The sequence below is a fragment of the Girardinichthys multiradiatus genome, chromosome 12, assembly GCF_021462225.1.
Source record: "Girardinichthys multiradiatus isolate DD_20200921_A chromosome 12, DD_fGirMul_XY1, whole genome shotgun sequence".
Lineage (NCBI taxonomy): Eukaryota > Metazoa > Chordata > Actinopteri > Cyprinodontiformes > Goodeidae > Girardinichthys > Girardinichthys multiradiatus.
The window spans coordinates 11,365,076-11,381,559 of record NC_061805.1 but is presented as its reverse complement, the minus strand read 5'-3'; the positions used below and the strand labels follow the sequence as shown (position 1 = coordinate 11,381,559).

The following is a 16,484-nucleotide window of genomic DNA, read 5'->3' as shown; positions in this document are numbered from 1 at the left end:
GAATTGCCTCCCGGAGTTCCCTAATTAAAGTCCTTCCGGTGTGTAATGCTTAATCTTAGTGTAGAAATGCAGCGGTTCTGTGAAGGCCTCAGAGGTTTGTTAGAGAACAACAGTGAACAAACAGCATAATGGAGACCAAGGAGTACAGCAGACAGGTCAGGAAGAAGGTCGCGGAGATTGTTTTAAAGCAGGGTTAGGTTCTAAACAGTATCCCAAACATTGAACGTTAACACTGAATACTTAAACCGACAGCTTGGCCAAAGAGAGAAGTAATCAGAAAAGCAGCCAAGAGACCCTTTGTAACTCTGGAGGAGCTGCAGAGATCCACCGCTCAGGTGGGAGAATCTGTCAACAGGACAACTATTAATTATTCACTCCACAAATCTAGGTTTATGGAAGAGTGGCAGGAAGGAAGCCATCACTTAAAGTCATAAGAGATCTTGTTTCCAGTTCATCACAAGGTATATAGGGGACTCAACAAACATGTCATGTATGATTAAATTAAACTTAGACTTTTTGGCCAACAAGTATGGGAGAAAACTCACGCTGTGCACCACAATGAAAAGTAAAACGACATCCGACAATTCTTGGAGAAAACCTGTTAGAGGCTACAAAAGACTTGCAACACAAAAAGCCAGTGATAAAGTAGGAAGGGGTGGGGGGATAGAAATGCACCTCACATTTTTCAGCTTATGGCTGTAACGTGACGAAACGTAAAGGTAAAGAATTGCTGTAAATCTGCAGTTCCTGCACAGACAAAATGTGAGATATGACATATACAACACTGTTTTGGATCCCCTGCAGAGTATCAAACACATGTACCAATCATGCTCATGCAGTCGGTATAGGACGTGGGGTCATAGCTAACTGAAAATTCCTTTGGCAAATTAGTCAGGATCACCACAGTAAAAGATTAGGGTCAGGAATTAACCGCCATGTGCCGCAGCATGACGTTGACTTTAAATGTACATCATTACTAAACAACATCGTCATCCTCCACCATCATGCATACGATTGTCAGGTTACACAAACCATTCTGTCAGGCTGTATTTGATTAAGGTATGAACACAGCACAGCTGCCCCTGAGCTCTGTGAGTGGCAGCACAAAACAACTACAGACTATGAAGAGCTTGCTTGTATCTGTATGTTCAACTTGACACAGGATGTCATCCTATCAGTTATAGGCAAAACTAATGCATAAGCAAAATGCATATAAGCCTAAATAAAACCTGAACAGTGCAGGGAGTCAGTTCTTCTACTTTTGACTAAACTTTGGCAATGAGTTAAGAGCACTTTATAGTGGTGTGCTTCCTTTTTCTTTTTTTAAAGTTGAAGCTGAGTCTGTGATCATGCATGGATGCCAGTCAGCCAATGCACAAGTCAGTTCCCATTACAAGAACACAAAGGCAGGTTACAGTTTTGTTGATGGATTGGAGGCTGGTAGCCTTAATATTTTGCATGAACATAAAATCTTTTTTTTTTTTTTTTATTGGACAGGAACTACCTAAAACAAACATTTGGTGTTGAACAATAAAGGTTCCACCCCCCGAGGCACCAGCTAGTTAGCGGGCAAGCACACACTAAACTCTGCAGTTAAAATTCAACCACTCCACTCCATGCAGTTCTGCAGGGTACTTACTGAAACCTCACAACAACAACTCTAAACCCAAAAAAGAAAAGAAAAACAAAGACAACAGTCATGAAACAGATGAATGTCCATTTGTTTTAACTTTTTAATGTGAGTGCAGGGCTGCTATCACTGCATATTCCGGATGTTTCCACATCCTGCTGTCGCAATTTAATTCCTGCTCTCCAATCTGCATCCCTAATCTGGCCATCATGAAAATTCCTGAAGCGCTTTTTAACCACTTCTCTCGCTCGCCCTCTTCCAGCACTTTTCACTTCTGTTTTCTAGGTTCCGACAGTGAAGCCATGTGGCACAGATGCCTCGTCAGCTAAACCTGGTATGTGTGAGGGGAACTCTGGCTCTTACAAATGTAAGCCATTAAACAGAGGGTCATTAAAACTCCGATTGGAATACGTAAGGGCAGCAAACAGCAACAGGAAACTCAAAAACATTCCTTCACGCAGCATAATAACAAATATATTCCTTCACTTTTTGAACTAACCCAGTTAATTTTCTGTTGTGTTTTGTTTTTATTATTTTTCCCTCATACAAAGCTGATGTGTCCTGATTATTGTCGGCTTTAAATGTTAACTCTGGCTTTTTATTGAATGTCATTTCTAATGTTTTTTTGTTTTTTGACAAATTTATGTTTCAGTAAAACAATTTAAATCAGAGGGTTCCGCATCCAAGAGGACATTTGTGGGAAGCTTCAAAATGAAACCTAAATTGCATTAACATTGCTGTTATTTCTGGCCACCTTTAAAATACATCCTTAACTGACACAGAATAATGACCGCAAACGCCACAAATTGCCATGGGGCCTACTTAAATTAATTATCATTAAAACAATATTCGACATTTTGTACAGTCAGCACATGCAATGAAAGCAGCAAAACAAATAAAGCATTGATCCAGCCATTCCTTTGTGTGGTTGTGGATCAGCACCAAGCCCATTCATACAGACCACACTAAAAAAGCTTTAGTGTGAACATTCCAGGAACGTTTACTTCAGCACATTGATTTGATATTTTTCAACTAGAATGTCTGTGTTGGTCGGTATAGACGATATGGGAAACCAGTTTGTGAATAACAGGGCACGATTGGGTGGCCCTCAATGGTGACCAGTATCAATTTTTTACAAATAAAGCCACAGGAAGCGCCAAGAGGAGATTGTGAGAGGAGATTTAAAATGAAACTGCATTTACTGCAGGAGCCCAATTGGCTCTTTATCCAAGTTGCTACAATAAAGCACTGGACTTCAGCAGGTCTGGTCATTCTGTGTCTTTGCAGGTACGAAAAGAAGATGTCTGCAGGAGGTTAATTTGTTCCTGCCTTGGGGATGTTTTCAAAAACTGCAGAAAAAGCAAACTGACCCACAGCCTTACAGCAAAGTTGCCATGTTTTATCCATTTGAGCTTCCGAGCTCTGTCTGTCCTGGAACGTACTAGATTTTGAAATGTGGGAAGGCTTTCGGGAGTCTCAGAGTTAAGATACGATTCTACTTTCTCCAGGGAATACATACACTGCTGTTCACAGTTACAGATTTAAAACCTTTAATCTCTAACAGTTAAGATACCGATACCAAATCATTTTGTTGCCGTTTTAAAATAGTAAAACTATGTTTCCAGCAACTGCTCCTTTACATATGGTGGGATATTGGCTCTGCTCCTGATATAATAACTGCTCAAAGAAGGCATGTTAGAAAGTATATTCTGAATTAACTTTGGTTCTTAAGGAGGAATGGAAATTGCTTAAATCAGTACTGTATCAGTATCAGTCTTTGCATGCCAGTTCATCTCAACAAAACTCAGATTTTCTTGAGCAATCTAAGGAATTAAGATGATTTTTGGTAAATATTTAACTTGGTAGCAAAACAATTTGGAATAACTTCATGTAAGAGAGTGGAGAGAAAATGCACTGTTCAAATCATCATGACAGTTTTTTTCTGGGTAAGAAGAAACCACAATGTTGCACAGGGCAAGAAGCTTGTTATGAAACATGTAAAAATGTAGCAAATTATTTGTAAGCCCTTTAGCTTCCCATTGTAATAAAACTGCAGATCCCATGATTTATATTAAGATAAACGCAAACAAATTTCAAATTTAAACCTCTTTGTAGGTGTATATGATGACAACAAACCAGTCTGTCTCTTCATATGGTGAAAAGGGGTTGGCAGAGCCAAATAGAGGGCCTGACTGTTGTGCATCCCCTCTGGAGCAGCTGCAACCATGGCAACGCCAAGCCCAGAGAGAAAGGGGAGAGGGAGGCGAGTGCAGAAACAGAGGTGGAGAGGAGTTGTGCAGCACTGCTCGACAGGCTAGCTCTGTCCATTCACTAAACAAAACTACACACTTCCACACAGCCTCCAATACACACAGTGCACTTCATTCTGCAGTTTTTTCCAACAAATAACTGATCGGATTTGCAACTTTAAAGCTCAATGGAAACTTTTAAGACACACTTACATTGACAACGGATTCTTTGAACTTTATGTGTAGGCGGTAGTTGGACATTGCGATGATGGCGTCCTCTGCTCTCCCTACATACTCCGTGAACTCCCCATGCAGCTCAGGAAAGGGCACCTAGCAACAGCAGGAGATAAAAATCTGACATGAACTGCAAAGCCACACAGATCAGATAATACATATGTAAAGTGGAACATTCAATGTCACTAAATTTCTTTATTGTGATGATTTTAAAAAACGTCATGACAATTTTAGCAATTAGTAGGAATTTTATAATAAACCTACCTGTTCTGCATATAAAGACTACCTGCAGAACAGCCTTTTCAGACATGTTTTATGAACAGCAGCTCATCAATCTGTTATAGTTGAGGCAGTCTGCCATTACACAAGGCCACAATAAAAGTCTGTTGTTCCTCTCTGCTTTACGAAGAAATTGCTGGGAAAATAATGGAGAAAATAATGGTGCAAATGCAGTCTCTCAGAACAAACATTTCACCTGCTACCTTACTTTTCTCTCCTTCATTCTAGGTTAAAGGTGCTTTAAAGGTAGGTGAAACCGAAGGAACTTTTGGACAGTTCTGCTGGAGCGAGCAGTCTGATTCAACTGACGAGCAAATACATCTGGTCTGGTGTTCAACCTGATCGAACCTGACCACTGACGGGCCAACCAGAAACTAAAAAGCTGCCAGGTTGTGCTCTCTTCACTGTGAGAGTTGTTATCAAGTAAAGAGTCAAAGTTAGATCATTTTAGTATCTTAAAATGAAACCAGGAAGCAGAGAGTTGGAACATGTCAAGACCTATCTGTGGCTCATTCTGCATGCCAGGGAGCGAGAAAGAGCAAGAAGCCTAACCAAAGTGCAGCATTCTCGCTCTTTTTTCAGTACTTCGGAGTTCTAAAACCTCTGCCTGTCATAAAACATGCTAGATCTGGAGATGTTGGTGGCCTTTTGGAAACCTCAGAGTAAAGTTATTATCTGGGGAATGCAGACAGAGACTGCTGTTTTATGAATTCTGGCCACGCTAACCAAAAATACAATATGCTGAAGACAGTTTAAAAGGCAACTCTGATTATTTTCTTGGTTTGAAATATTGGTAAAACCTTAACTTAAAGCAACCGCTCGCTTGCAGAGCAGTGTTGTCTGATCGAAAATAAATAATGATATGAAAATGTTTTTCTTATAACTTCTTGTGCTGCAGTTTGTAAAGGAAAATAGCAATCAGCTAAAAAAGCGTAAGCAAAAGTAAAATAAAAAAGGATATGTTGTCTAGTAACCTAAACAAACTGCTGCTGCAAGATCACAATGGTGCTCGTTCTCCTTTCTTTCATTTATTTTATGGATAAACTGAAGGTAAGCTTTTATTGACTTATCATGGCAATTCATTACAGAGTAGAAATCAAGTGTTTTGCAGCTTAAGATGATCAGTGAGGACATCAGGTGGCTCACCTGCATGTTTTCCTCCTCCAGCACTGGGGACTTCTTGGGGAAGATCTGATTGGCCTGAATACACTCCAGGCTCTGCTGCCCCTCCTCCTCCTGCGTAGAGAATATGCATGTTTATTTGAGAACAAACTAGCATCAGCTTTCACAACCACAACTTTCTAACACGATCATATTTATCTTAAGTTTTAATTTAATTTAATTTAGAAACATGTGACAGGACGTGGTTAGCTGAGTATTTCCTTTGCTCTTGCTTATCTCCCCTCCAAGCCTTATTTCAGCCCTCCCGCCATGCAAGGCCACAAAAACTATCTGGTTGTGTTTTAAATTATTAGGAAATGGTCAAAATGTCAGGACTGTCTTCTTCTTTTTCACCCACAGCGTATTGTGCAACCCTGACGATTCAGAATAATCAGCCCTTGTACAACAAACCATGGTATGAGCAACAAAGGCAACATACAGAACTCCCAAAATAGGAAATTCAGAAAGAAAAAAAAAAAAAAAAAACAAGATTCACAGAGAAAGCATTTTATAAGAAATGCAAAGCATGACTTATGAAAGCAGAGTTTGGGATTTTTATTTAAGGGTAAATGAAAGTCCTGGGTTGGCAGATCCTGAGGTTGTAATGTCACGTGTTTGCTCGGGAGTTTAGACTAAACGCAACACAAAAACAGATCATGGTGGTAAGAAGGACACAGACCATATCAGACAGTAGTAAAACATCCTGTGTGATGCTGGCTCAGCATAACCATAGCTGTTAACCAATCGCCACTGCTGTAGCATAACACTAAATCCAGCCAAAACTAAAAGAATTAAAAATAATAAAACAGAACCAGCTCAAATGAGAAATGCACATCCATTCAGCTGCTTACATCACAAAGTAACAATCAAATATTTCTGTAGTGGAAACTGAAAGTTGTCCTCAGAGGACCTTTGACACTTTTAGAGCGGACACAACTGTCTGCCTCCTGATAACCAGAGCTGACTGAAAGTGATAATCAATGGAGAGTTCCCATTTTGTAGATGGCTTGCAGGACAAGGGAGACAGCAATTATTATTCAACGCAGTAAAAGGTGAAAATACGTTACCATGGCCCCTGTGAAGGAGTGTGGGTCTCCCAACAAGGAACTCCGACTCAGTCGTGTCTGTCCATGAACAACACAGAAAGACAAATAGGCTTTGATTATAAATACTTTACTTCAAGGAATCTTTCAACTATTGGGTCAAAAACGCATTCATGTTCCATTAATGCGATTCGATGTTACAACTCTGGTTTCTGAAACCTATGATCAGACCAACATAGTTTTAAAATGAGAAAAAAACAATCTGTAGTCAGTGATCACAGATTAGGATTATGACTCATGAACTAGTGGGAGACATCTCCTAAAACTTACCGCAGAAACTTGGCAATGAACAATTTGCTGTCCTGGAAAATCTGTTCGGAAATTCTCACAAGCAAGACATGGAAATCTGTGAAAATTAACAGGAATTGTGAGACATTTGTTTTGTTTTTTTTACTTTTTAAATGTCCTTATATTTCACTAACAGAAGGCTGCTTTACAAACTACAGAAGCCCTTTTGATTCTTGGCAAACATGATGAACTATTGGTCACAGTGGGATGCATGTGAGCTTTCAGATACCAATTAAACTCAGATGTGAACTGAACAAAATGCCAACTGGTGCCTTAAGCACCAAGTCCACAGTCTAGCAAGCTATGAGTTTTGATCACATGAAACCTAAATCTACACAGAATATGTTTTAAAGCAACAAGCCAGAGATTTCTAGAAAAATGTAACTGATTGCAAACATAGTTTGTCATCTACAGAACAATAAGGCATGGTCAGATTTTAGTTGATCAGTTTCTTGTAAATTATTATTTAATCTAGAAAAAAGTCTATCATCCCAAAAGCAAACTTCCACTTCACATGGATCTGATGACATCAGCGTCATACTCTGGCACAAACACATGTTGAAATCTCACAAAAGCTAAATTTTCCGACATAATGTTTATTCATCCCAGGTGATCACAATCGTTCTTCTGGCTCTTATGTCATTCCCCCAAAGGCATACGGGACAGAATTTGCTCTTTTTTTTTCTTTTTTTTTTAAAGTTGCATTTAGAAAAATCATGCAGTAAAAATCCATACTTCATTACCCAGCTGTGGATCCATTGTCAGAGGGCAAAACATACACCATTGACAGCATCTTTAAGCTAATGCAACTACTTCTTCAGATTAAAATAAACTGACAAATGGCATGGAAGACCAAACGCTGGGTTAAATGCCCAGAAAGTTTGTCAAGCAGTGTGAAGCATCCTGCATTAGTAAGGGTGAATGGTATTATTTCATGCCAAGGGTGGTGCAAATGACATTCATCAAGAACGGTAACACATTCCAATAATAAATGTAATAACTGTGTGTTGTTTTATACTGTTAAGTTTTCTATACAGAACTAATACACAAAAACGTACCAAACATATTGCTTCTGAAAAGGCAACCTGTTAGGGATATCTCAGCAAACTGCCAAACAAATAGCTGAAAAGGTCAGCTCCTGCTGCAGAGACTGAAATCTGATCTAAGAGGGCCAGTGAATATGCAGCTCAGGAGCACATCACACCTACTTCATGAACATTTAAGATGTCCAGGCAAAAGGAAAGGGATAAGGGAAAAGTTGGGGGAAAATCCAGTAACAGATGAGCCCCTAAAACGGGGCCTCGTCTCGGAAGAAGCGGCCGAATGAGGTCATTACTTTAGTGCTTTTACTGCTGGTGCTACCTGATAAAGCATATCTGGCCGACGCACGGGTCTGTTTACAGCAGAAGGCTTATGAGCCGAGTCTGGCTGGCTTCACTCAGAACCACACACTGAACGATAAGCTCCGTTAGAGCCTTAACGTTACTCCTGTCCCGTGACAGAGCCGCAGCATCACCCAGCCTCCATGCGTTTAGCTAGTTTAAAAGTCCAAACTGACAACCAGCTCGGTGAAGTGCACTGAAAACCGGGCGTTTACGGCTGGACAGCGCCAAAAAATATTGATCGAATGGATAAAATGTACCTCTCATGACAGCAATTCAGACAAACGCTATTTAATACGATACTGTTGCCCTCGGCGCTTTTTATGGAAAAAGCGTCAGGCTGGAAAAGGAAATTTAACTACAGTCATCTTATTTTTAGAGCTTCGAAACAAAACTTCAGAGAAATGATTTAATGGCAGGCTACTAGCCGCTAACGCTACCTTTTTACGTCAACGTACTAAAGTCGTTACGAAGAAAACGGTAAAATTACGACTACTCTTCCTTCTCTCTGGGTAAGCTAACTAACGTTAACATCAACAGTTAGCTAGCTAGCGTCTGACAATCTTAGCTAAACAGTAAACTAAAGCATACTCCATAGTGGTCATATAAGAAATACAAGTAGCTCTAATGATTTTGCCACTGCACTGTTATGTTGCAATGTCCTGGCGCTGGTTGTACCACTGAGCAGCCAGCAAGTTCACTAGCAACCCTGTAGCTGCGTGCGCTAGCCGCTCCGTGCGAGTGTTTTTGTTATGAGATGGAGGGCGGACCCCGGGACGGAGGCCTCTGTCAAAACACACCGAGGACGACGCTACAGCCACTTGACTCACCAGTCAAAGGAGTGTTGAAAAGTCCGCGGCCGAGGATTTATCCGAAGCCAATGGAAAAACTGAAGAGCAAAGCAATCTCCAACAAATACGCATCCGTCATATCCAAGCCAAAGCCCAGCTATCAATGCGTCCCCTTCTAGCGCCGAACCTCCGTCGCCATCGCCGCGAAATCTCCAGCCCGACAGCATACGTGCCGGCGACGTCATCACGTTAGAGCGATCCGACGTCAGGGGGTGTGGCTCAGAAACACCACGCGGTACAATCATGTAAACACTGTATCATTGCCAAATTACTGCCAAAATACTTTATAGTGGCGAAGCATACATTTGCTGGTTCGGCGCACAGCATATAGGTCTAGTTAATAAAATACCGTCCCGTCTTAGAATACATATTTATTGAGTTCCATTGCCAAAAACATGTATATCTTTGCATTTCATTTCTGAAAACCCATAAAGTTTCTTCCTCACAGAAAATAAATACACAACACAACAGGTCTTAAAAATGTATTGACTGATGCCTTACATATGCAGTTTATTTTCCAAGTAAATTGGCATACCATTGACCATTCTTCAACATTTGATAGACTGACATGTTAGGCCTTACAAAGTTCTTTTCAAACTTTTTTTAAGCCTTCCCTACAGAATCACAGCCAACCTTTAAACAAATTGTCTTTGGGACAAACCCTCAGTGCCACAGCTGAAACCAAAATTTTTATATTACCTTGGATCATAATTATCTACTTTCTGCTTACCAGCTATTTTCTTTTTAGTGACTAATGTCAATTATAAAATAAAACAATTAAATTTAAAGTTCATAATTAAAAACCAAGCTTGGCTTTCTTTCTGAACTGGGTTACAAACAGCCTCCACACAAGAAATTTCTCTGTAAGGAAAATGCATGAAGCATATGATATGGCACAAAACAACCTTAATTTAAATATTAACCTAGAAGTAAGCTGATTCTTGAGTTCCAACTTTCAACAGAACCGTAATGATTTTGCAAGAGTCATTTCAATCAGCAGCACCATGCATGGACATTACTAATGTAAAAAGGATCTTAAGTACTGATTTACCATTCCTGTGTAAGAAGAATTACACAAAAAGAGTCTATCCCCTTGTCATGTGACCAGAATTAATTGCATGCAAAACAATTAGATGTTTACATGAGAAGATGATGGTCAAGGTAAATACATATCTTTTCGTGTGACCATGTTAATATGAAAAACAATGAAGTTTTCTCATAAGAAAATCTAGTCAAATCTAATCAGAGTATACTATGCACAGAATATGGATGTTAGAAAAGCAGCACAGAAGCTTTTCCAGCTCCAAGAAGAAAAGAAAATGGTGTTTTTAGAGAGCAAATCTACTGATCTCAGATAAGCAACCCTTAAGCCTCTTCCTAGTATTTCCAGTCTGTACTGTACTTTGACACATCGGTGTAATGAATTACAAAACTGCGTCAATCCTCCAAGCAAACCACAATTTTATGTGATAGCTCAAACTCCAATAACCATACAAGTGCCACATGATCATAACAGAGTCATTCTCTACACCACATGTTTATCATAATCACCATCACCGATGAGAGAATCCATTTCAGTAAAGCTTTAAAAAGCAAGACTACCCTGAGAGAAGGTCTAAAATGTGGGCAAGCTTGCCAGATAAGAACTGGCTTGACTGGGTTTGATTTATTAAATCTGTACATTATATCTCAATATATTCAGCACATTTTGTACCCAGGATGTAGGGTTATTTTTAATAATTGTGTAATATATAGCTCTACATAATACAATCCAAGTCCTCTGAACTATGTCATGTGCAAGTGTTTACTACCAAATCCAACAATACAGTAAAGGCAAAGACCTGTGGACGCTAAGTAAGGATAATGTTCATATTTGAAAATTTCTTGGAGTTCTCACAATTATCAAAAATCTAAGTGCTGTAAGTACTTCATACAGGAGGTATTGGATATCTAGGTAAGTGTTCACAGTATAAAATAGAGGCAAAATACATAAAGAACATCCTGCAAGCATGACAAAGAAACAGCTACAGACACAATACACAAGTGGTCAAAGATAATATGAAGGGGTGCTCTTTTAATATATTGTACTTACAGACTGAAGTGTTTCAGGTTCAGGTATACTGAGCTTTAGCCCCAAAGTAGATCAATGCACAACTCATCAGTGCTACCGAATGCCCAGCTAAACCATGTTTTAGTTCTCGGTAGCTGTTCCTTGAAAGTGTTATTTATTCCAACAACTGTAAAAGACCCGTTCTGAGAATGTGAACTCAGTCAGGAGTTACCAGTGAGGAGCATCTGTACACATACAAAGAAAAAGTTACCATGCACCCTGCTTCATGTTGGTTCTCTGAGAAGTTAACTCTCATGTGAGCCATGATGCACAAAGTAGTGCTCATTTCGCCCCAACACTATTTTGTACCTTTGCAGTTTTGGTCATTGCATACTCAACCTTTTCAGGTATGAAACTGAGCCATCTACCACAGGAGACGTCATACTGACATTGCATCAATTTGAAGTCGATATCTGTCATGTTTCACAAACCAATTGAGTCAAATGGGAATCAGAAGAAATAAATAGAAATATGGTGTCTTCTGAAAAGAATACATAGTTGACCCCAAATGTTTTCATACAGCTGGTAGATTTAGATTTAACGCTCATATTTTAATTTTAACACCATGTTTCTTCTAAGTGAAAGTAATATTGTTTTAGACCGGTCAGTCCAGAGTTCTGACCAGAATCCAACAGAGGATCTGTGGAGGAAGCAAAGGTTTAGGGTGATGGTTAGGATACCTTCCAACCTTAAAGACTTGGACCTCATCAACAAAGATAAACAGGCAAAAAGCCATCAGTTATAAAAAGGGTTTCATTATTGTAATGCCAATAAAGGCATTAAATCCACTGCTTATTGAGAAGGGTATAAATCATTTTTGACATGCCATTTTTTTGTTTAAATATAAATAAACAAATTTTTCCCCAAAAAAACGTTATCCCTAGTATTTTAAGAGATAGTCTTATCTCTTGAGCAATGCCAGTCTCATTTCCTGACAGAAAAAAAACTTCTTGATTCAATGAAAACAAATTTAAATCTAAATCTGCCAGGCGTATGAATAGTTTAACTGTAGAATTAAATTACACATGAGATTTGAGCATTTTTTCTGGTTACCTATCTACTTGTTCATGAAAACATTTTTTTTTAGGCATTGGCCAGTATAAGATTTTCATGGTATAACCTTTAGTAAAAATAACATGGTTGACAATATTAAGACATATTTCAAATAAAAATGTTTTATATTACACAATTCTTTTATTTAGAAAAGGTTGCCAGCTATAGTTGTAAAACTGAATTACCTTAGGTTATAGGTGATTAGTTTCTGCACCACCACTGTCTTTTTAATTTAACAATTTTTCTGTCAGCATGAAAAAAAAAAACCATAGGTGTCTCATTTTAGCCAGCTGACTGGCAGTGTGCAGCAACACCTAGAGGAGAGGCAGCCCTGCTCCATTCAACCAGAGCAACACTGTTGTCACTTCCGTACTTTGTCTGACATGTTTATAAATGGACTTTAAACTGTTGGAAGGAAAACTGTTTATGGATTTGGAAAACCATAAGCATTTTTAAACTTGTGTTATACACTAGTACCCAATAAGCAGCCAGTGCCTAATAACTATAAAGATGAATGGTTTAAGTACATGGGTAGAAATTAGTGGAGGGGCGAACTGACCCATAGCAGATGCAGAGCACATCTCCTTTCCTGACTCATGTTTGGTTGGTTCGTGTTTCTGTTTATGAAGTGCATAATCATAGCATGATGTGCGTGAACCTAATCTGAGGTAAACCAAGCATCAGGCATCGTGGCCCATTACGATCTGAGAAGCAGTGCCTTAGAGAGTCGGAGACGTAAATCTGAAAGAAACTGTGTGTACCAAAAAGCACACGGGTCCTAAACTGTAAACCTCAAGTATTATTAAAAAAAGAGAAAAAAAAAAAAAAAAAAAAACACTTAAAGGATTTCTTTGTTTGACATGAACTTTTTTCCTTTTTTGCAGGTTTTTCAACTATTTGTTGTTTAACCTCTTTTTTTTTTTTGTTTGTTTTCGCTCAAGTATAATCACAGGTGACTAACTACAGAGGATAACAGGGTCAGGTGAGTACCATGCTACATCAGATTTAGAGAAGGCTATTGCAGACAGTTCTACAACATGTACAACCACATTTTATAAGTGTGAGTTACAAATGTTTCAAAACATATCACCAAGAAACTAAGTACATACAAGATGTTGTATATTTAGAGTCTTAAAGGACTATCCCTCAGTCAGTAATTGGAATTCATGTTACTCGACTTAAACTGTCCAGTCTGACAGACAAAATTTGAAAAACTGCTATTCAAAAAGTAGCAAATTTGGTCAGTGTCTTTTTTCAAATAGTTATAGTGCTTTTAATGGCTTAAGACAGAGGTCTTTTTTTTAATCTCACCCAGTGGCAATCTACAGAACTTCAGTGTACATTTTATGACACCATAGCTGCAAAAGTCTTCATGTCAAGTCCAATAAGGTAAAACAACAGCTAGTGCTGTCACATACATTTCAAAGTAGTATGCGTTATCAAAAGAAGAAAAAAAACAAAAACAAATACACTTTTATAAATTTTTTAACTCTTAAATTATTGTAGGAAATTCAGCTTCATGTTCTCCTCTGCATTCCTGTTTCCAGTCCAAGACGACAGGCCTTGAGGAGCCAAGCTCCATTCAGGTCTGCAGGAAGCTTCCATCCAACCTTCCTGTGTGCAGCAAGAGTCTTCTGGATGAGATACAGCAAAGGAGGCTTTAAAACTCCCATTCCAGTGTTTCTTCCCGATTCGCTGCTCTCTCTAGCCTGTGGATGATGTTATTGAGGTTGGCCATTTTCTCGTTGCGTCTCTGAGTGCTTCTGTTGAGTTTGGGGCTTTGGAACGGAGGGAGCGGGTTAGCATCCATGCTGTGGTTGGTGCTTGTTGCCTGATTGGGCAGCGAGGGTGATATGGGAGCAGAGGAAGAGGGAACTGGAGACACTGACATCATGAGGCCGGGAGATGATGCGGCAGAAGGAGAATTGAGGGATACCTCGAGGCTGCTGCGACAGGGCTCCGATGATGCCTTGAAGCTGACTGGATCAACGGGGGACTTCCCTGATTCTTCTCCATCATACCTGGACTTGTTAGATCGCTGAGGACCATCTGTGGAGGCTGTACAAAGGTGGAGTCCCTGAATCTGGCTGCTCGCACCTTCATCCTGCATCAGGCTCTGGCTAGCCAGGTGAGGCTCATGACAACCAGAGATGGAGTCTTCGTGCTCACTTTTCAAAGGAGACAATGCTACAGCTGTGGGAAAACATTGTACTCCTACTTCTTTCTGTGAGGCTTCTCTTCCATCCACATCATCCTCTTCCCTGTATGTTGCCTCCTGTTTAACATGAGGAAGTGCAGCATTAGTGCTAAGAGGAAGGCTGGAATGGATTTGTCCTGAGGGGGGCAGCAGCCTCCTGTCCTCGCCATCAGAGTTGGGGCTCTGTGTTACAGAGGGGGAGTAGCTGTTGGGGTCAGCATCTGTGTCATTATCCGGTAGACTCCCCATCAGCACTTCACGCCTCATCCTGGACCTGCACAGAAACATTTTGGTTAGAAAGTCTCTTAATGGAAAGACAGAAATGTTGAAGTTTACATTGTCTTGCAAAAATATCCATGTCCCTTTAATTTTTTTTCCATTTTGTCAAATTACATCCACAGACTTTGATGTGTCTTATTGGAATTGTATGTAATAGACCAACACAGAGTAACTAATCTTTATACAGTGGAAAGGAAATAATACATGATTTTAAGCTTTTTTACCAATAAAATCTGAAAAGTGCATCATGCAACCACCCCTTACTCTGCCTCAGGGGTATCAGAGGCATCATGAAGACCACCCAGCACATGGGTTAGGGACAAAATGAGGAACATCCCCCTAACACACATCCCCACCCACAAAATAGGGAGGTGGCAGCATCATGTTGTGACAATGGGTTTCTTCAGTAGAACCTGGACAACCTCCCAGCAGGATAGCCAGAGCTACAAGGGAATGCTCAAAGCGTATTCATGTGTTAGAATGGCCCAGTCAAAGTCCAGACCTAAATCAAATGGAAAATCTGTGGCAAGATATAAAAATTTATATTTACAAATGCTCTACATCAAATCCAACTGAACCTGAGCAATTCTGTAAAGTAGAATGAAAAATGTTCAGCCTCTAAATGTGCAAAGCTAGTAGAAACATACCCCAAAGAAAACGCAGCAGTAATTGCAGTGAAAGGTGGTTCTACAAAGTATTTACTCAATTGGCTCTATACATATGGATAGCAGACATTCCAGATTTGTATTTATAAAAAAAAAAATCTATGTTTTATTTTCCCTTTTCTTCACAATAACTTCACAATTTTGTGTTGGTCTACTACATAAAATCCGCCAACAAATATACTGAAGTATGAGATTGTAAGGTCACACAATGCCAAAGTTCATTCAAAATGAATACTTTTGAAACGCACTGTATGTTTCCAAATGACACTTTAGATATTTAACCGAATAAATGCAGTCATTTTTGCTTTTTACAAAGGGCATTGGATGGACCTGTAGTTGTGAAACCAGTTGATAACAGTGTTGGTTTTGAGGTTGAGCTGCGATGCCAGCATCTCTATAGTGTTCTGAGAGGGGTAGGGCTCCTGCAGGTAAGCCTTCCTCAGGGCTTCTTTCTCCTCGGCTCCCAGCACCACCCGAGGCTTCTTTACTTGGCTGAAGGGACACAGATCCAATGAGGCCAGGGCAGGACTCACACACTCAGAGCGAGTGCTGGGTGAGTCACTGTCAGAGCCAGTGCTCAGCAGCCCATATCGCCTCTTCAGATAAGCTAGTGAGCAAACAGAAATGTCCACCAAGATTAGGCTACACATACAGCACTTAAACTTATAAGCGTGTGTAGATCTTTAGTCCCCAACCTTTTTTCTCCATCTTTTTCATGACTCTCAACTTATCCACATTGTGAGGATCATTGAGCCACAGCTGCATTCGGACAAATGGTTCCCTGCCTTTAAGACTCAGTTTGTGCCATGGTTTGGGCCTGGACAGCAGGTCAGACACGGAACCTTGAGTCAGACCCAAGATGGTCTCCCCAAAAAGACGCTGGCCTGCAAAAAGACAAGAAGTAAGTGTGACATCAGAATGGTGCATGCCCTCACAGGGAATGTCAGCTTGATCCCCACAGCATGATGTTGCCCCCACCAAAGTTTGCCACTGTTAAATCAAA

At 39.9% G+C, this 16,484-nt stretch overlaps 2 protein-coding genes across 6 annotated transcripts in view; both read right to left on the bottom strand.

Annotated features, from left to right (window-relative positions):
- Window positions 1-9,330, bottom strand: part of mtmr3 (myotubularin related protein 3) — a 28,722-nt gene extending 19,392 nt beyond the window's left edge. For 3 of the 4 annotated variants that reach the window (XM_047381837.1, XM_047381840.1, XM_047381841.1), the window contains exons 1-5: window positions 9,157-9,330; window positions 6,927-7,002; window positions 6,621-6,677; window positions 5,539-5,628; window positions 4,093-4,209 (exon numbers count right to left, since the gene is read on the bottom strand). In XM_047381837.1, coding sequence (XP_047237793.1) covers window positions 4,093-4,209; window positions 5,539-5,628; window positions 6,621-6,623 — 210 coding nt within the window. In that variant the 5' untranslated portion in view covers window positions 6,624-6,677; window positions 6,927-7,002; window positions 9,157-9,330. The remainder of the gene's footprint in view (window positions 1-4,092; window positions 4,210-5,538; window positions 5,629-6,620; window positions 6,678-6,926; window positions 7,003-9,156) is intronic. The other variant, XM_047381839.1, reaches the window with a different exon arrangement.
- A 314-nt stretch (window positions 9,331-9,644) lies between these two features.
- Window positions 9,645-16,484, bottom strand: part of cux2b (cut-like homeobox 2b) — a 156,325-nt gene continuing 149,485 nt past the window's right edge. For both annotated transcript variants that reach the window (XM_047381835.1, XM_047381836.1), the window contains exons 20-22: window positions 16,177-16,365; window positions 15,812-16,088; window positions 9,645-14,811 (exon numbers count right to left, since the gene is read on the bottom strand). In XM_047381835.1, the coding sequence (XP_047237791.1) occupies window positions 14,001-14,811; window positions 15,812-16,088; window positions 16,177-16,365 (1,277 nt within the window). In that variant the 3' untranslated portion in view covers window positions 9,645-14,000. The remainder of the gene's footprint in view (window positions 14,812-15,811; window positions 16,089-16,176; window positions 16,366-16,484) is intronic.